Source organism: Aethalodelphis obliquidens, unplaced genomic scaffold (assembly GCF_003676395.1).
Source record: "Aethalodelphis obliquidens isolate GAN/ISIS:26980383/991018 unplaced genomic scaffold, ASM367639v1 scaffold9, whole genome shotgun sequence".
NCBI lineage: Eukaryota > Metazoa > Chordata > Mammalia > Artiodactyla > Delphinidae > Aethalodelphis > Aethalodelphis obliquidens.
This window is the reverse complement of record NW_020837953.1, coordinates 31,967,879-31,988,662: the sequence shown is the minus strand read 5'-3', so window position 1 is coordinate 31,988,662 and position 20,784 is coordinate 31,967,879. Positions and strand designations below refer to the sequence as shown.

The following is a 20,784-nucleotide window of genomic DNA, read 5'->3' as shown; positions in this document are numbered from 1 at the left end:
CCCTGTACTGAGCTGTTGTTGCCTGACAGCAGGGAAAGTGCGGCTCTGCCTTCCGTTTAGAGGCCGCGGGGCAGCCCCCAACTCCGAGGGCCTTGGCCCACAGGGGAACTCAGTGGATGTTTGTGGGGTGCAACTGGGGCAAGAGCACCGACTCGGAGACAGCAGCCCCGGCGGACTAACTGAAGGCGGGGGGAAGGGGCTGAGGAACCCCTGGTGTCACCAAAGCGGGAAAGTGCCAAGGCGGAGGAGAGCGGAGGAGAGCGGAGGATCCGGCTCACGCCATCCACACCCCGCTCGCCCGGACTCAACATGGCCGCTGCGGCGGGGGGCGGGGCAGCTCCGAGTCCCGGCAGGAGCGGGGCGGGGCCGCCATCAGCGGAGCCAGTACGCAGGCGCGGCCGCTCGGGGCCCCGGATGGAGGAACTGTGGTTCGGGCCCCGCCTGGGAGGTAGAGACCGGCGGGCGCTGGGGATCCGGCGCCAGCTTGGGAGCCTAGGAGTTCTGGGGGGAGGGAAGTTGTCAAACGGAGGCCGAGGGAAATGAGGCGGAGGCCGCCGAGAAGCGAAGAGCCCCGCCCCTCCGCCATAGCGGCCTCCCAGGGCCGCCTCTTCCGTTACAGCCTCCCGCCCTCCCCTGCCTTCCGGCCTTAGGCCGGGACGGGCCTCGCCGGCCCCCTCGGGAGTAACCTCTGAGCCGTGGCCCCTTTGGGGAGAGGAGATGCCCAATCCCCTCTTGGGACTGTGTCCGAAAGGAAGGGGCTAGAACGGGCTTCGGACCCGCCTAGGCTGGCAGAAGGCGGCCCCTGCCTCGCGGCGGCCATCAAGACCTCTGGTCCTAAGGACCCTGGGTCCGAACACCACCACCCACCCCGCGCCCGCCCCTGAGGATGTTAGTCTTACAGCCCAGGATGTGAGTCCTGGGCTCCGATTCAACAGGTTTTCCTATCTGCTCAGATAGGGCCCTCCCTGCCCTAAGCATGGCCAGCAAGAGCATGCGCTGTCACTGGACAAGTCCTGGGCTGGGAGTTGGGAGACCCTGGTTGTAATTCTGGCTCTGAAAGAGCGCATCCCCTTTGGCAGGAGTGACGGCTGGTGGAAAGATGGATGTTTCAGACAAAAAAAAATTCTCCTTAAATATAGCCTTGGGAGTGCCACTTGACCCCAGTGAGCCTCAGTTTCCACATCCATAAAATGGCGATGGTAATTACACAGGGTCTAATGAGATCTCTGACGTAAAAACTCTGGAGAGTCTTATTACTCACCTCTCTGGGGCATATTTATCTCACGGGAAAATAGAGTAAAACTAGTTGCTCTGTAAGTGTCCTGCCAGTTCAGAGGGCCTGTGATTTCGTAAACGGGTTGTTGGGAAGTAAAGCCCGCAATTAGCTGAGAGGGAGAGCTCACTGGCTTTATTTTTGTTTCACATGGTTTACCTGTAAACTAAGTGTAGCTACAAGTCGTCTGTGATCGCTGGGTCTAGAGCTTGACTCTGGAGAAAGGAAAGGAAGAATGGAAGCCTGGTGAAGAGGCAGAGGTGGGTTCCGTGCTTTTCTTTTCCCAACTCTTCTGCATGTGGGTGGGAAATGAAGGAAGGGAAAAAGTGAATTCACCCTCGGATGGAGAACCAGCGGCCGTGTAAGGTTGGCTGTGCTTGTTTCTACGATTCCTTTCGATTCGGCGAGTCAGATGTTGGCAGTGTTGGGGGGATTTCAGAAGCTTGCCTTTGAACTGAATTTTGATGAGCAAACCGGTGTGGCGTTTGTGGCCCCTCCCTTCCTCCAGGCCTCCTGGTGATGGAGTAAGCAACAGGCGCCCCCTTGTGCTGAGAGGAAAGAGAACTGTTGCTTATGGCCAGTTTTCTGGAGAAATTGTATTTTCCTGTGGCTTCTGTGACTTTGTCGTTTTGTTCTCAACATGAGATATGGTGGGAGGAGTACTCGGAGCAGGGATTTTATATCCAGAGCCAATGAACTGGTGAAGCCATATCCAGTGCTTACTACTTCCACTCAATTAGAACACAGGCTTAAAATGCTTGTTTGTAGTGCTAGGCCCTGGGGATATAGTTGGGAGCAAGATAGACAAAGCCCCTGCCCTCATAAACAACCTAAATAAGCAACAGCAATAAAGACGACAAGGCAGAGTGTAATGAGAGCATATCACATAGTCTAGTGAGAGTCAGAGAATTCCAGAAACAAGTGATAACCTAAAGGTTTGATAGGAGATAGGAGAAGGAAGAAAAGTCTTCCAGGCCTTCCTCCCTGTTAATTTCTCAGTTCTAGTATTTTTTCTTTTAGCGTTAGTTCTTCACCCCAAGTGGATGAGCTGCCCCTGATGCTCTTGCCCTTCCTTCTGATTTCCGACTGGTTCCGTAGGAGCCATTGCTACTTCTTTTAGCACAAGGAATTGTTAAAAAAAAAAAAAAAAATGCCTTAAAGTGCATTCCTTCCCTCAGAATGGCTTTGCAGTTGTTTATACATTGCTGCCATTCCAACAAAGAGATGGGAAATAACAGTTTTCCCCATCCCTAGTAGTCGACTCTGTCGTCCCCCTAAGTTTGTTTTAGCAATGTGAGCTGGCTGAAGTCCTGCTGAGTGGTGGTTTTCTTTTCCTTCTCCACTTAATTTAACAGACCAGCTGAACACACATCAGAGAGCTTAACTAGAGTGTGTAGTCATTATGGTCTTCCAGTTCAGTTCTATGCCCCACTTTTGGGACTCTGGTTTGGGACCTAGTTTATTATTCTGGGCAACAGAGAAAGGGCACACACTAAATAACGGCAACCACAATATAGATTTGGTACTACTTCTTCACACTTCAGTCCATTTCACATCGTGACAATTTCATGAGACAGGCAAAATAGTCCGATCTCATTTTTTTAATTAATTAATTAATTTATTATAAATTTATTTATTTATCTTTGGTTGCATTGGTCTTTGTTGCTATGCATGGGCTTTAGTTGCTGTGAGCAGGGGCTACTCTTCTTTGTGGTGCGCGGGCTTCTCATTGCGGTGGCTTCTCATGTTGCAGAGCACGGGCTCTAGGCGCATGGGCTTCAGTAGTTGTGGCACGCAGGCTTCAGTAGTTGTGGCACGCGGGCTCAGTAGCTGTGGCTCACGGGCTGTAGAGCGCAGGCTCAGTAGTTAGGGCGCGTGGGCTTAGTTGCTCAGCGGCATGTGGGATCTTCCCGGACCAGGGTTCGAACCCGTGTCCTCTGCATTGGCAGGCGGATTCTTAACCACTGTGGCACCAGGAAAGTCCCCCGATCTCATTTTATACACAGAGAACTGAGGCTTAGAAGAACAAAATGAGAACTTATGAATGACAAAGTCAGGACTTGAACCCAGGTCTTTAGTTCCTGGATAGGGGCACTCAACAGGCTTTTAAAGGTTTTCTGTGAGCTTAGCTTTCCAGCTCCATGCCTATCTGTGTGGAACTTCCCCTACAAGAATACAGTGCTTGAGAGTGACACCAAGAGGTCCCATCTGCCTTTAAGACGCTTTTTCCTCATCTGGAAAGTAAGGTGGTTAAGTCTGCCATAGTAGTCCTGAAGCAGGGGTGATGTTTTCATGAAGAATGCTTTCAATAATTTACTTTCTGCCTATGTGTGACATTTCCTCTTTGGGTTTTGGAGTTTAGAAGCCTGAGGGAGTTCATCCCTGGCAGCAGCCCCCCTGAATTCCTGGTGGTGAGAGGATGTGGCCCCTGGACACATCCCGGAAAGAGGTCCTGGGGTTTGCAGTCAGCTGCCGTGTCCTGACTCTGGTGCTGCAGGTCAGTCTCTGATCTTTTGTCCTGAACGTGCCATTGCCACATGACTGGGGTAGACATTAAGAATAGGCCTCATCTTCTTTCCCTTTCCCAGATGCGCCCCCCGCCCCACCCCCGACCATGTGGTTAGAACTATAGAGACCTAGACCACATAGCTGAAAAGTGGGCAGGACTCGTAGATATGACCTATTAATCTCTTATTTTATATTTATTTATTTATTTATTTTGATCTATTAATCTCTTATTTTACACATGAAGTAGCTGAGGCCCAGAAAGGATAAATGGCTTCCTTAAAGTCACAAGGCAAGTTAGAGAAGGACCAGAATCAGACCCCAGGTTTCCTTACTCTTGGGCTAGTGGTCTTTCCAGCAGACCATGATGTTCTGTAACCAGAACAGGTGTGTTCTGGTTTAGGGTGTGACAGCTCAAAGCGTTGCCCTGGGTCCCCTGACCAGGAGACTGAGCGTTGCATCAGTCAGTTGAGTGGGAGAGAGGTGGCACTGTCCTGAGACCCTCTGTGTATAGTTGTTTAGTCAGCAGTGTCTCCTACTCTTCCCCCAGCTGTGTCCCCTTGCTGTCTCACCCACACACAACCTGCAGAATGCATTTTGCAATTCCCTGTCCCCTCCAAGGCTGCCCTTGATACATATTTTAATCAAATTTCAGGTATATATGAACTATGTATGGTGCCTAGCACAGTGCCCAGTGCTTAGTAGGTCTTCAGTATCTGTTATTGTTGAATGTATGTCAACACCCCAGGGATGTTCTATTAGCATATTATATGTGCCTTTCATCACAAGCACATTCTCTCTGAGGCTCATCGGTGGTTCCTTTGTGGAAAACTCCTTTTTTCTCTCCTCCCCCACTATGTGAGGCATAACAGCCTCTGTTGGGTCCCAGGTTTAGTTAGAAGTGTCTTCAACTTGGAGACTAGGGCTGTTACCTGTGACTGTCACTCCTGTCCCACTTGTTTTCACTGTTTGAAGTGGCCTGATAAAGAAACTGACCGAAAAAGGGAAGAGCCTTAAAAATGAGGTTATACTCCTGTTGCTAGGCTGGAAAACTGACTTGATGATGGCTTTGAACCAGCATCAGCTGAATGATTGACAGAACTAAGGGAGCAATACTGTGACTCGGCATCTGGGATAGGGTACCAGGACAGCTGGGTTCTAATTCAGATGGTGATTTGGAAACAAGTATGTTTCCTCTATACTGTTCGCTCAACCACCAAATTTTATTAAGCTCCTGCCCTGGTCAAAGAACTATGCTAGGTGGGAGTATAAAAAGTCACGACCTCTTTTCCCTTAAGCAGCTGACCAAATCTAACGGGGCAAAAAGACATTTAATAATAATGCTATTTCATTATCCTCCCCTCCCCGCCTTCCAGCTTTAAAGCTCGCGCCATCAGGTTATACCCCAGTTACCCTTTGTTGTTGCTGTCATCTCTGTTAGCGACAACTCATTCCTCCTCATTCCTTGAAGGTTTTAGCTCCTGATTCACTGCTACTCTTTCCAGCACTACTGTATATTTCTTGGTGGTTTCAATATTAGTAAAGCTGATACATCTAACCACTATCTCCTATCTTTCCAGTTCACTCCCTCCACTACCCCAGTTCTAACGATTCTTCCACTCCCTCAGGACTTATCCATTGATTCTACCACGGTTTCACTGTCCCTCACCTGCCTCATGGCTTCAGCTCCACTTCTTACCCAGCTTAGATTCCATGGTCCACCATGCATACACGTACAACTCACTCGCTCCCTTCTCTCTATGTCTTAATCACAAGACAAAAGCCCAGCCATGGTTAAATTCAATTCTGTGTCTACTCCACGCATGCATCTGCCCAGAGAAAAGCACACAACTGTGTTAACTAGTCTCTTTGTATTCAATATCATTAACCCAAGTGAGTCCTTAGTGCTGCCTGGCAATCTTAGTGTATTTCCCTGGTCCAGTCGCTCACCCATTCTCTCAAATTTTTCTGCACATCAGAATCAGCTGGGAGAGCTAAAAACAATCTAAACGCCCAGGCTGTACCCCATATTGGTTAAGTCATCAATGTTGTAGCAGGAGGGAAATCCAGGCATCAGTATTTTTGAAACCCCTTGGGCGATTCCAGTGCACAGCCTATTTTGAGAACTAGGGTCATAGATGACTTATTTTACACGTTTTCCTCTTAAGTCTCTAGCACCTTTTCCCCAGCTTGTTTTCCTGAGTGAAAATTCAGAAAAGTAGAAGCAATAAGAAGTAACCTTCTGAATACTTCCACCACAGCCATCAGCATACCTACATCTGCACCTCTGTGCCTTCACTACTGAAGGGTGGATGAACTGTCTGTCTCCTCTCTAAGGCCAGTTCCACCTCCAAAGCAGATTCCATCCCCTTTTGCCTGCTCCAGCAATTCTTCCCTTTCTCGCCTGCATACTCAGTGGTTTCCTTTCCACTGGATATTCCCATTGGCAAACAAATACTTACCTCCCGCCTTTGGGAAAAAAAACAAGATTTCTCTTGACCCCACATTGTCATTCACCTACTACCCCATTTCTCTGCTTCCCTTTACAGGAAAACTCCTCCAAACAGTTGTCTGTATCTACTGTCTCAATTCTTCCCTTCTCTGCTGAACCCAGTCCAGGCAGTCTTCTCTCTCCTCCACTCCACTGAAGTAGCTCTTGTCAAAGTCACCAATGACATTCCCATTGCTAAAGCCAGTGGTCAGTTTTCAGTCCCCATCTTACTTGACCTATCAGCAACATTTAAGAGCCGATCGCTCCTTTGCTTTACTTGGTTCTATGACACCATGCTCTCCCGGTTTCCTCCCTACCTCACTGACCTTCCTTCTTTACCTTTATTGCTAGATCCTCACTGTCTTCCGAGCCTCTAAATATTGACATGTCTGAGGCCCAGTCCTCAGATCTCTTCTTTTCTCTATCTGCACTTCTTCCCTGGGTGATCTCATTCAGTCTCACACCTTTTAATATCATCCATATACTTATGACTCCCAAATTTATATCTCTAGCCCTGATTGCTCTCCTGACCCTCAGACCCATATATCTCACTGTCTCGTTGACCTCTGCACTGGAATGTCCATCTCAAACTGAACTTGTGATTCTTCCCCAACATGTCTGTTCCTCCTCATTTTATTAAATGGTAATGCTTCCACTGGCTCAACCAAAATCCTAGTTCTCCTTCATCCCACAGGCTCTCTTCAATGCCATCATCCCAGACCATCATGCGGAAGCCTTCTCACCTCCTCGCCTCGCCCCCTCCGGCTCTGTGGACCAACTTGTGGAAAGTCTCCTGGGCGGCCTGTCTCACTGGGATGCTGAACACTTCCTGTTCATTGCTGAGCATGGCTACCTGTATGAGCACAACTTTGCCTTCTTCCCCGGTTTCCCCCTGGTCCTGTTGGTGGGGACTGAATTGCTGAGACCCCTGTGGGGGTTACTGAGCCTACGGAGTTGCCTGCTAATCTCAGTAGCATCGCTCAATTCCTTGTTCTCCGTGCTGGCCGCACTTGCGCTTCATGACCTGGGCTGTCTGGTTTTGCGCTGTCCCCGCCAGGCTTTTTATGGAGCGCTGCTCTTCTGCCTCAGCCCCGCCAATGTCTTCCTGGCGGCTGGCTACTCAGAAGCTTTGTTTGCCCTCCTGACATTCAGCGCCCTGGGGCAGCTGGAAAGGGGCCGAAGCTGGACTAGTGGACTCCTCTTTGCCCTTGCCACTGGTGTGCGCTCCAACGGGCTGGTCAACGTTGGCTTCCTCGTGCATTCTCAGTGCCGAGGCTTTTTCTCTTCTCTCATGGTGAGGAATCCTCTGAGACAGCTCTTGAAGCTGATGGGCTCTGTGTTCCTGTCAGTGCTCACACTTAGCCTTCCCTTTGCCCTCTTTCAATATTACGCCTATACCCAGTTCTGTCTGCCAGGCCCAGCCTACCCCATTCCTAAGCCCTTGCTGCAGTTAGCTGTGGACAAGGGCTACCGAATCGTAGAGGGAAATGAGCCGCCTTGGTGCTCCTGGGATCTTCCCCTAATATACAGCTACATCCAGGATATCTATTGGAATGTTGGCTTTTTGAGATACTATGAACTCAAGCAGGTGCCCAATTTTCTACTGGCTGCGCCAGTGGCTATACTGGTTGCCTGGGCAACTTGGACATATGTGACCACCCATCCTTGGCTCTGCCTTACACTTGGGATGCAAAGGAGCAAGAACAGAGAGACCCCAGAGAAGCCTGAGCCTGGATTCCTCAGTCCTCGGGTGTTCGTGTACCTGGTCCACGCTGCAGCGCTGCTGCTGTTTGGTGGTCTGTGCCTGCATGTTCAGGTGAGGTGGACTCCTGGCTGGGAAAAGGTGGGAACACGGGCCAAAGCCCTCAGTCGGGGACAGGGAAGACCTTTAACTTTGCCCATTTGAGTGACCTGTACCTAATTTATTCATTCAACAACTATTTGGGGGTGTTTTTAGTGTGAGTCCCTGGGTCAGATCACTGAGGTTAGAACATAAATAAGTTAAGTTTGCTGCCCTGGTAGGTCTTGTGGTCAAAATGGAGAGACAGACATTTAACGGCTTAAATTATAGTATAGTGGGATGGAATTGGAGATATTTTTGAGGTAAAGTATTGTGGAAGCACAGAGGAAAAAGTAGCTAACTGGCTGAAGGAGGTGAGGAGGGCATCATATTTAGGCTGGGTCCTGAAGGGTAAGAAGGAATTCCATTTAAGAAGCAGAGGAAGAACATTCTGGGCAAATGGAAGGGCATGTTCGAAGACAATGAGAGTTGTGAAAGGACCTGATCTGACTGAGTTATAGGAATAGCACAGAGGGTATCTCTGGGACCTTCCCCTAACTTACAACTATACCCAGAATGTCTGCTTGAATGTCGACTTTCTGAGGTACTCTGAGCTCTGGCAGGTGCTCCATTTTCAGAGGAGCTCTCTTGTGCAATGTTCAGTTGGTGGGGAGGATAGAGAGGGATGGGAAGGGTTTGATCATACATTCGATTTTTTTTGGTTCCTGGTTGTGGCCCCAGGTCCACCATAAACCCTGAGGAAGCCTTTTTGTCTCCATGCTGGCCACTCCTCAGCAGTTTCTGCCTCTTGGAGGTGCACATTGGCTGTTTGTAAAGTTCTCTGCGCTATGTGACTAAGAGGCACAGGGGAAATAGAAAGGAGCACTCTGTGTTTGTAGCTGGATGAGCTAGTAGAGTGAGTGCCAGCGAAGCTTAGAGTTTCAAGGATAGACGAGGGGGGGCCATTTGGAGACCTGGCTCTGAGCTTCCCTAGAAGGACAGTGTTGAACCACAGGATCCCTTGCCCCCTTTCTCTCTGCTTTGCCATCCCCGTGGGATGAGGGAACCATTTCAGGGGGCAGGGGATCAGAGTCCTGGCCCTGGGCTAAAAGTGGACCCCACAAACTTTTTTTTTTTGGCCATGCCGCGTGGCACGTGGGATCTTAGTTCCCCAACCAGGGATCGAATCCACGCCCCCTGCGTTGGAAGCATGGAATCTTAACCACTGGACTGCCAGGGAAGTCCCCTGACCACCCGCCGCCCCCACCATAGAATTTTTAGTATCAGTTGGCCCATTATTGTGGTAATTAGTGTGTAGCCATGTTTATTTGTAACATTGCAGTCACCTGGCTGGCGTCATGCACAGCTTTATAAGGCAGATCCTAAGCTCTGCTGAATGAATATCTTTTCCAGTGTAATACATTTGTAGTCTTAGAGCTATAGCTAACCCAGCAGCAGGGAAGTCCCAGGCTCATCCAATTTGAGGCAGTGACATTCCAGTAAATGTGTGGGTTTTCCCCCTCTTATGATTTCCAGGTTCTCACCAGGTTTTTATGCTCCTCCACTCCAATTGTGTACTGGTTTTCAGCTCACTTGCTTCAAGATCAAGAACCACTGCTGAGATCCCTAGAGACTGTGCCTTGGAAGCCTCTTTCAGGGGACTCCCCACCAGGACAAAAGGTCCCCAGAAACTCTATCATGGGACTCTTGTACAACTGGAAAACTTGTTCTCTGGTCACACGGTGCATTCTAGGCTACTTCCTGACCTACTGGCTCCTGGGACTACTCCTGCATTGCAACTTCCTACCTTGGACATGACCTGGAGACTTAGGGGACAGGCTTGAAGCAGACTTAACCAAGGTCTGAAAGTACAAATACATGCTGGGGCTGCCTGTGCTGCCCTGGAACCCTTACTCTGCCCGTTAGAACCTCTCTCTCCTTGAAGGTTGGTTAGGAATGGGAGAAGTGTGAGCCTCTAGAGAGCACCTTCTGGTCCTGGCTATGGCAGACTTTAGGGTAGTAACTATTTTCTCTGTAAATGAAGAAATCTTATTCCAGGTCTAAAGCATACCTGGATCTGTCTTGTCAATCAACCATAGCAGAGATAGTCTTAAACTTACCACCTACCCACACGTAAATTTAAATGTAAATTATTTAAATGTGAATTTCATCAAAGGCTCTAGCTGACAAGCTGGTCATAGTCCACACAGTGATGGCGGAGGCCTGGACAGTGTAGCCTAAGTACAATGGGACCATCTTTTCTAAATGGGACATTGTTTCTGATTATTTTTTTCATGATTTGTTCACTTATTTATATGAAAAACCTTACAAAGATACGCAAATTAAACAACTCTTGATTATATCTGCAATTAATTACCTTTTTATTTTTTAAATTATTTTATTTTATTTTATTGGCTGCACAGCTTGCGGAAGCTTAGTTCACTGACCAGGGATTAAACCCGGTCCACAGCAGTGAAAGCACCGAGCTGGACCACCAGTGAATTCCCATAAATTACCTTGTTAAAAATATAATACAAATTAAGGGCTGAGACCCTGCCACATACTCTGCATCCACACTTCATTTGGATATTAAAGGTCAATTGAGGCAAAAAAAATTAATACAAGTTACTTGGGGGAAAAAAGTCATGGTAAGAAGAACATTGCATGAGGAGGCAGGAGGCCTGGATTCTGGTCCTCTCAGTAAAGCCCCACTTACCAGCTGTGTGACCTTGGGAGAGTTTTCAGAGCCTTAGTTACCTCTTCTGAAACTAGGGGAAAATTACATTCTCCCACGGGAAAAAATATCCAGTTCTCCTCTTTTCAGCACTCTGAGGAGTAATTTCAGTGGCGTTTCCTCTGAAGGAGGAAGAGCAGTGACACTTGGCAAATAAGGCTCCCCTGTCCTGTGTAAGTAAGCCTGCCCAGGGGCAACTAAATGTTCAATGTGTGAGCAGTGACTGGTTTTCCGGCCCTGCCTGAGTGCCTGTGCTTTCTTGATTGGTAGGTAAGGGTCAGATGAGCCAACACAGCAGCAGGAATTGATAAATTGTAGGTAAGTCCAGGGTTGAATGAAATGGTATCTTCCTGGCCACCATTTGGTAATGGGCTTGACTCTATAATTGTAGTAAAATCTTGACCCCTGCTGAGCTATTTTTTCTCATTCTTTGAGCCAGGTAAGAGGCTCTGCATCATCACCACTCTTTCCCCATTTGAGCCAAAAATTCCAACAAGCAGAAACTTCGAAATAGATGGATTGACACGCTCCCTCTGACCATGACTGAAAGTTAAACTTGCCAGCTGAAGGGAAGCTCCTGGCTGAGCCCCAGCACCCTCTATTGGAGCTCCTAGTCAGCCTGGCCAATAAGCATTTCCCATCCATCGCCCCAGCTTTAGCACAGCTGAGAGAATTTGGTCCAGAGTCAAATGCTTCTGAAAATGTACACACAGCTCGGGACAGCCCTCTGCCTTCTGCCAAGACACCCGAGTGCCCTTCTTGGCAAAAGATGATCACCCCTGCCCTAGTGTCCCTCCAGTTGGCAGAAACTGTTCCCTCCCTCCTCACCCACAGCTGCAAATCTGGGGACTTCCACCCTGTGTGCAGGAAGCGTTGAGGGCCTGATTCAGCTCTTTATTGCAGAGGTAGGAGTACTAGATTGTTTGCTCTCGTGGATTGACCTCTTTGCCTCTTTTGGGGGGGATAATCAGAACTGATTGTTTCCCTACTGGAAGAGGTGACTCAAACTCCGCAGGGTAGGGGGTGATTTCACTGCTTTGGCAGTCTCAGCTTAACGTTCACACTAGACCTCGTCACCCCCAGAAACAAGTGATTTCAAGGACCGGAAACCCTATAAATGCGAACCTCTCATTTCTCAACTAATACCAAGGAACTAAATCACTCTGGTATTTTGCAAAGACCATTCTGGTTACAGCCGATCATAGAGGAGTTAAGTGAGGACCCCAGCTAGGTGGACGTACCTGGTGTGACCTGGAGATGGACACAGTTTTCTCTCTGACCTTGGAGGGATCTAGTTCTCTAAGGAGCTAAGGAATGGGCTGATTTTATGGCCAGCAGCTGTCCTTTTACTATCCTATTAACAGTCTTTAATAGCCTTCGAGAGGGATATGAAGGGCCCAAGGCAGGAAGCTTCCTGTTTACCCTGAGGTCTAACAATGCTGCAGCTGGGTTGGGCGTCTACAATTTCAGAGAAAAGTCATTTCCTTCTGAGACCCAGCTAAAACAGAAACCAGACGCTTTATGTACCTAGAAGTAGATGCTTTTTTGTTCTTTAATGAAGGTGGGAGGAGAGGGAGCGTTTGACATGGCTTTACCAGTCCCCCTGAAAAAAAAAATCACTTTTCTTGAACAGACCCTCTCACCCTCCTCCAAAAAATGTAGTGTGTGCAGGCTCATGGGATTTGCAACTGATTGATTCTTTCAGCAATTGTTCAGTATTGCCTGTTTTAGGGGACTAAAGAATACTCGCCCTGCTTCCTGTCCTCAAATAGCTGCCTGATAGAGTTTCTAGCAGAAACACAGGAACGTTAATCAAGGAAAAAACTAATAAATTCTGGGAAATGAAGAGATACTTAAACTTCTTGCTCAGTATTCTCTACTTGAACTTTTTATGGTGAGGATGAATTAAAATTTTACTTGTATGCTTGGGAAAAGGTAACTGTGGTACAGAGTAAGTTCTCTGTAAATTCACACAAGATGGAGATCCCTCCCAGCTTGGAATACTTGAAAAGACTTTGTAGGGAATGGCCTTTGAGTTGGACTTTGAAGGACAGTAGGATTTGAAGTTAAGGGCAGAGAATGAATATAGGAAGCAGGAAACAGAACAGGACAGGGAGAGCTCAGTTTGAGTGGAACTGAGGTATTGTCATTGTGGTCTAAGCATTGAAATCAGCTCCAAGCCCAGCTCCACTGTGTACTAGCTGTGTAAAGGTGAGCCAGATACTGAATCTCTAGGCCTCTGTTCACTCATCTGTAAAACATGGATAACACTATCTACCTCATAGATATGAATAATAATGTTATCTATCTCAGAGTTATGTGAGTTAAATGAAAAATGTTTAGAATAGTACTAACGAAAGAATAGCTGCATTTTGGACATGTTGAGTTTACAATGCCATCAGCACATTCACATGCCAGGAAATGTGGACCAGGAGACAAGGAGAGGGGTCAGGGAGCAATCCACACAGACATGATAATTATAGCAGCCATGATATTGGATGAGATTGTCAAAAAGAAAAAATGTAGAGAGAGAAGGAGGGCCTGTAAAACCTTGGGCAAGTGACTCAACTTCTCTAAACCTGTTTTCTCATCTCTAAAATGGGGGTGACATCACTTACCACACAGAGTAGTTATGAAGATTAAATGAGATAAAGCACTAGATAAAGCACTAGCATAGCACGTAGCACATAGTAAGAACTTAATGAATGGTAGCTATTTTTTATCATCATCATCGTCATCATTGTTATCGTCGTCATTAAAAAACCAGGAACAAATATTATCTGCTGTACACAACATTGTAAATCAACTATACTTCAATAAAAAAATTTTTTTTAATTGCCTTTCTTTTTAAGGCTGAATAATATTCCATTGTATGTATATACCACATTTTGTTTATCCATTCATCCTTTGAGGGATGTACTTGGATAGCTCCACCTTTTGGCTATTGCGAATAATGCTGCTATGAACATTGGTGTACAAATACCTGTTCAAGTCCCTGTTTTCAATTCTTTGGGGTATATACCCAGAAGTATATATTGCTGGATCGTATGTTAATTCTATGTTGTTGTTGTTTTTTAGGAACTGCTATACTGTTTTCCACAGGATTTGCATCATTTTGTATTCCCAGTAGCAGTGCACAAGGATCCAAATTTCTGTGCATCCTCACCAACACTTATTTTCCTTTTTTTTTCCTTCTTCTCTTTTTTTAAAATACTAGCCATCCTAGTGGTTGTGAAGTTGTATCTCACTGTAGTTTTGATTTGCATTTCCCTAATGATCAGTGATGTTGAGCATCTTTTTATGTGCTTATTGGCCATTTGTATGCCTTTGGAGAAATGTCTATTCAGATCCTTTGCCCTTTATTTATTTATTTATTTTGGCCTCACCACGTGGCATGCAGGACCTTAGTTCCCTGGCCGGGGATGAACCTGCGCCTCCTGCAGTGGAAGCGTGGAATCTTAACCACTGGACTGCCAGGGAAGTCCCCCTTTGCCCTTTTTTTTTTTTTTGGCTGCTTTGGGTCTTCATTGCTGCATGCAGGCTTTCTCTAGTTGTGGTAAGCAGGGGCTACTCTTCACTGCGGTGCGCGGGCTTCTCATTGTGGTGGCTTCTCTTGTTGTGGAGCGTGGGCTCTAGGCGCGCGGGCTTCAGTAGTTGTGGCACATGGGCTCAGCAGTTGTGGCTCGCGGGCTCTAGAGTGCAGGCTCAGTAGTTGTGGCTCACGGGCCTAGTTGCTCCGCGGCATGTGGGATCTTCCCGGACCAGGGCTCGAACCCATGTACCCCGCATTGGCAGGTGGATTCTTAACCACTGTGCCACCAGGGAAGCCCAGGTCTAACATTCTTACACATGTGAATATCCAGTTTTCCCAGCACCATTTATTGAAAAGACTGTCCTTTCCTCATTGAAAGGTCTTGGAGGTCTTGTCAGAATCTTTTGACTGTATATGCAAGGGTTTATTTCTAGGCTCTGTATTCTACTCCATTGATCTATATGCCTTTCTTTATGCCAGTACCACACTGTTTTGATTACTGTAGATTTGTAGTAAGTTTGAAAACAGGAGGTATGAGACCTCCAATTTTATTCTTCTTGTACAAAACTGTTTTGGCTATTCAGGGTCCCTTGAGGTTTCATATTAAATTTAGGTAGTCAAAGCTTTTTTCTTTTGGGCTCATAATTTCTTTGGCAATACAGTTACCTCAAAATATTTTTGGAGGTGGGCTTCCCTGGTGGCACAGTGGTTGAGAGTCCGCCTGCCGATGCAGGGGACACGGGTTCGTGCCCCGGTCCGGGAAGATCCCACATACGGCGGAGCGGCTGGGCCTGTGAGCCATGGCCGCTGAGCCTGTGCGTCCAGAGCCTGTGCTCCGCAATGGGAGAAGCCACAACAGTGAGAGGCCCGCGTACCGCAACAAACAAACAAACAAGCAAACAAAAAACAAAAAAACAAAAAAAAATATTTTTGGAGGGACTTCCCTGGTGGCGCAGTGGTTCAGACTCCGCACTCCCAATGCAGAGGGCTCGGGTTCGATCCCTGGTCAGGGCACTAGATCCCACAGGCATGCCACAACTAAGAGTTCGCATGCCACAACTAAGGAGCCCACGTGCTGCAACTAAGGAGCCCACATGCCGCAACTAAGGAGCTGGCAAACTGCAACTAAGGAACCCTTGAGCCACAACTAAGGAGCTCCCCGGCTGCAACTAAGACCCGGTGCAACCAAATAAATAAATAATAAAAATATTTTTAAAAGAGAGACAACATTGTAAATGAACTTTACTCCAATAAAAAATAAACATTAGGGACTTCCCTGGTGGTGCAGTGGTTAAGAATCCACCTGTCAGTGCAGGGGATACGGGTTCAAGCCCTGGTCCAGGAAGATCCCACATGCCGTGGAGCAACTAAGCCCATGCGCCACAACTACTGAGCCTGTGCTCTAGAGCCCGTGAGCCACAACTACTGAGCCTGAGTGCCACATCTACTGAAGCCCACACACCTAGAGTCCGAGCTCTGCAACAAGAGAAGCTACCATAATGAGAAGCCCACACACTGCAACAAAGTAGCCCCCGCTCACTGCAACAAGAGAAAGCCCATGTGCAGCAACAGAGACCCAACGCAGCCAAAAATAAATAAATAAATAAAATTATTTAAAAAAAAATTACATTTAAAAAATAAAAGAAGTAATGAGACACAAGCTTTAAAAATATATATATATTTTTGGTATATAAATCAGAATTCTCCAGAGAAACATAACCAATTAGATGTACGTGTGTGTGTATCTGTATCTATATGTATGTATGTGTCTATATACATAGAGAGAGAGAGATTTTAATGAATTGGCTCATATGATTGTGGAGGCTGGCAAGTCCACAATCTGCTGGGTAGGCCAGCAGCTGGAGACCCAGTGGAAGAGCTGATGTTATAATTTGAGTCTGAAGGCAGTCTACTGGCAGAATTACCTCTTTCTCAGGGAAAGTCCATCCTTTTTCTATTAAGACCTTCAACTGATTGGATGAGACCCACTCAATTTATGGAGGATAATCTGCTTTTACTCAAGTCTACTGTTTTAAATGGTACTCTTATCTGAAGAAAAACCTTCACAGAAACATCTAGATTATTTGACCAAATATCTGTGTACTGTGGCCTAGCCAAGTTGACACACAAAATTAACACAACAGATTTCTGCTCTATTTGCTTCTAGTCAGATCCATGTGACACTAACCACACTCAAGTTCTTTCCTAGATAGAATTCTCAAGCTGATATATTTATATCCTCATCACCCCCTCGCCTCACTCTCAGCATAATAGTGGCTACATTGAAGTCATATGAAGTAAGTGGAAAGGCCACACTCTTTACCTGATATTTGCCTTAGAGGTAATCACATCTTTCACCTCATGTTGTTCAAGACATTTTTTGATCTTATACAATTTGTAGTCAAGAAGCAGTCATCTTTTCTGACCCTGAAAGGCCCATCATTTTTGGACTTTCTCCATTTCCCTTTCACCTCTGCTTGAAAATCAGCTAATTTTCACCTAATTTCACCTCTTTCTTCTAATACTTTATAAAGACACTTGTGCTAGTTATTAAGTTATTGTCTCAGCTCCAAATCCACCCTTCTACTTTCTACTATGAGATAGTGGAGCTGGGACTCTGCAAATCACTTTTCTGCTGTTAGCTGACTCTACTTTGGGCTCTGCCAATGGGGGCCACTAGAGGGCGATAGTGAGGTCACAGGAGGAAGAAAGGACTCCTTTCTTCCTTCTGCTTCCTGTTCGTGTGAGGTCACCCTAGCAATGCTCCTTCACCCCAGCAGCAGCATTGCCTTCCTATAGCAACAGCTGAATCCACTTTGCAGTTTTTCCCAAAAGTTACAAACCCAGCTTCATGGTGTCCCAGTCAGAGACACCAGCACCATCTGGATAGCACCCCTTTCTCAGAAGTGTTGGTCCCTCCTCTAAGTTCAGAGACACCAGACACCAGCACTAGACTTAGAGGTCTGAGTTTCAGCTCTGTAGGGCCCCTCTTCTTCTTTTTTTTTTTTTTGGCTGTGCCACACAGCATGCGGGATCTTAGGTCCCCAACCAGGAATCAAACCTGCACCCCCTGCAGTGGAAGCAGAGTCTTAACCACTGGACCGCCAGGGAAGTCCAGGGCCCGTCTTCTAAGTTTCTAAGTTTTAGTAATTCCAAACTCTTTCCTTTGTTCTCCTAGCCCTAGGAGTTATAGATGCTTCCTGCTGTTGCTGCGTCCATGGTATCTCAGTTTTCTTTTCATCCTTTTAGTTATCTAGTTAACAACTTTATACCTAGTTAACCATTCTAACCATTCTTTATGTTAGATTTTCCCCAATGACTGGTGTGGTTTCTGTCTCATTGGCGGGACACTGACACAGAAATTAGTGCTAGGAGGGGTCCCAGGAAACAGACCTCAAAAGATGGGATTAGGGAACTGGTCCGGTTGTGTCATTGGGTTTGAATGTGCTAAAGCTGCTTGTCAATGAGAAACGTGATGCCGCTAATCCATGGCATGCCGTGGCAACATGATTAATTAAATTATCACCTGTGGTTATTTGTGATGAAGTGCCAACTAAAAGGCAAGTGCCTTGGGGGCCCAAGTGGTTGTTGCACCTGACTGTTATGGCAGTGATGATGGCTTACAGGGACTTTGTATGGGAAGAATTCTTCTGAGTGCATCAGAGTCCTTGCAGAAAGAAAATGACAAGCTTGGGTCTTTAGATTTTTTTGATGTGGACAATTTTTTTAAAGTCTTTATTGAATTTGTTACAATATTGCTTCTGTTTTATGTTTTGGGTTTTTTTTGGCTGCGAGGCATGTGGGATCTTAGCTCCCTGACCAGGGATCAAACCCACACCCCTTGCATTGGAAGGCGAAATCTTAACCACTGGGCTGCCACGGAAGTCCCAAGCTTAGGTCTTTAAACTCTCGGCTCAAGACATGGTCAGAGAGTCACAGAGCTTCCATGATAGCCATAAAAGACTCTCTTATTTCTTGTAGCCACCAGCCTTATTTGCTACAAATAAAACAAAAATATGGTGCATGTTGTAGAATTTCATTAGTTGAATTCAGTCTGACTAAGCCTTTCCTGTGATTGAGAAGAAGTGGGACCCTAAAACTTGGAATGGAGACATGTGGTTTGACTCTCTTCTAGGTTCTCAGAGTCTCCTCCATTCTGCCAGCAGATGGAAAGGAGAGCGGAGATCAGCACTTGAGAGTTTTATGGGACAGTCTGTCACTTCCACTCATATTCCATTAGCCAGGATTCAGTACCTCTCTGTAAGAGAGGCTGGGAACTGTGGGTTTTGGTGAGAATGGGTAGTGTATGCCACACTAAGTGGGTCACTAGTGACATTTAAGATAGAATTCTTAGGGGAGTTGTAAAAAGTTAAGAAATGATTAAGTGACAGGGAAGTGGTAGCTACTTTTTAATAAGAGTGGCTAATGAGAGAGAAAAAGATAAACCTGAAGCTAGAGTGAGGAGGTAGCCAAACACGGAAAGCAGTTTCTGTTGTTGGTTTTTTAGTTTAGTTTTGCATTTTAATTGATAGAGGAGAATTGAGATGCATTTGTAGTCTCAGAGAACAGGAAGAGAGATAGGACATGAGTGGAGGGTTGGCCATGGACAGAATGAGGCCCACATCTTTAAGATGAGAGGAAGGGATTGATACAAATAGAAATTATGAGGTCGAGAGGAGGGTAGCTAACAGTCAAGCAGGATAGTTTTGGTTTCTGTAAAGTGACAAGGAGCAAGAATTAGGGTTGCAAGAAGATCCAGTTGAGGTGGGACAGGAATCTGTATTTGAACCAGGATGTCCAGTTTTGTGGATTTGTTCCACAGCCAAAGAGCAAGAGGGGAGGAAGTCCACAATATGGTTCATTCCAAGGTGGGGCTCATCAAATCCAGGATCTTTGGCACCAAGGGCATGGTTCTGTGGCCTTTGTCATGTGTAAAAATTACAGAACCTTGAGGTCATTGTTGCTGTCTTTCTACCCCTCTGCATCGTGTATTCTGACTTCTTTTCTTACTCTCTCCTATCCTAGTCTCCAGCTCTCTCTTTTCCTATACTTTTCCTTAGGTTTTCCAGTAACCCCAGTGTGGTGGACAGACCCTAAGGTGAGCCTCAGTGATTCCTGCCTGCTGGTATTCACACTTTTGTGTGATCCTCTTGAGTTCAAGTGGGACCTGTGATTTGCTTCTAACCTATAAAATATGGTGAAGGTATTGGGCTGCCACTCCCATTACATATATGTTACGTTATGTAAAACTCTGTGTTAGCAGACTGGGGCTAAAGATTCTCCTTGTGGGCTTGATGAAGTAAGAGCCCATGTTGTAGAAGCCCACGTGGCAAGGAACTGTGGTAACCTCAAGGAACTGCAGGTGGCCTCTGAAACCTCAGGGAGGCCTCTGGGTGACAGCCAGGCCCTCCGTCAGACAGTCACAAGGAAATAAGTTCTGCCCACAAAGCCTGAGTGGGTTTGCAGGTATTTTCTTCCCCAGTTGAGTCCCCAGATGAGCATGCAGCCTTGCTGACATCTTCATTGCAGCCTTCTGAGACTAAGCAAAGGGCTCAGCTAAGCAGTCCCAGTGCTCCTGACCTGGAACCTGTGAGATATAACGTGTGTTGTTTTAAGTCACTAAATTTGTGGTAATTTGTTACACAGCAACAGAAAAATAATACACCCAGAATTCCTGAAAAACCCTGGGGCTGGGGCTTCCCTGGTGGCTCAGTTTTTAAGAATCCACCTGCCAATGCAGGGGACACAGGTTCGATCCCTGGTCTGGGAAGATCCCACATGCTGTGGAGCAACTAAGCCTGTGTGCCACAACTACTGAGCCAGCGCGCCTAGAGCCCGCGAGCCACAACTACTGAAGCCGGTGCACCTAGAGCCCATGCTCCGCAACAAGAGAAGCCACCGCAATGAGAGGCCCGCGCACCGCAACAAAGAGTAGCCCCCGCTCGCTGCAACCAGAAAAAGCCCACGCGCAGCAAAGAAGACCCAACACAGCCAAAAATAAATTAATAAAATAAATTAAAAAACAAACAAACAAACAAAAAAACACTGGGGCCCTGTGGCATCAACCTTGCATTAGGTGATAGGAAACCTGGGTCTGGATGCAGGTCACAGAGCTGGGTGAGGGAGGACAGGATGTGCCACACATACCCCTTGGACACTTTGAACTTCAACACAGTAATTAATAGGCCCCTGGCTTTCAAAGCAGATTGTATCCCCATCCCCACCCCTGCTGGCCCCGCAAAATGCCTGTCCAGTAGGTAGGTCATCAGAGATGGGTGAAGCCTGGCCCTGGAAATACAGATTGCCAGAAGTAGTTCACGAAATCCACCTCTCGAATCTCGGCGCTCGGCACGGCGCCCGGAATACAGCGGACGCCCAACAAATGGTTTGATTGCAAAAGAACGGAAAGAGTCCTGGAGCGCGCCTCTGCTGCCCCGTCATTGTGCAGCAGGGATCGGGGCGTTAGGGG

At 46.8% G+C, this 20,784-nt stretch overlaps 1 protein-coding gene across 5 annotated transcripts; it reads left to right on the top strand.

Moving 5' to 3' along the window:
* Positions 1 to 366: 366 nt before the first annotated feature.
* PIGV (phosphatidylinositol glycan anchor biosynthesis class V) lies at positions 367 to 12,536 on the top strand. Of its 5 annotated transcripts, none has more exons than XM_027109577.1 (5): positions 367 to 448; positions 1,445 to 1,533; positions 3,636 to 3,770; positions 6,964 to 8,085; positions 9,586 to 12,536. In XM_027109577.1, exons 3-5 carry the CDS (start codon positions 3,693 to 3,695, stop codon positions 9,865 to 9,867), a joined length of 1,482 nt encoding a protein of 493 aa, XP_026965378.1. In that variant the 5' UTR covers positions 367 to 448; positions 1,445 to 1,533; positions 3,636 to 3,692; the 3' UTR covers positions 9,868 to 12,536. The 5 variants fall into 5 exon arrangements, with proteins under 5 accessions (XP_026965378.1, XP_026965377.1, XP_026965376.1 ...); XM_027109576.1 differs by lacking the exon at positions 367 to 448 and adding an exon at positions 473 to 909 and having other exon boundaries at positions 1,450 to 1,533; XM_027109575.1 differs by lacking the exon at positions 367 to 448 and adding an exon at positions 473 to 909.
* The last annotated feature ends 8,248 nt before the right edge of the window (positions 12,537 to 20,784 follow it).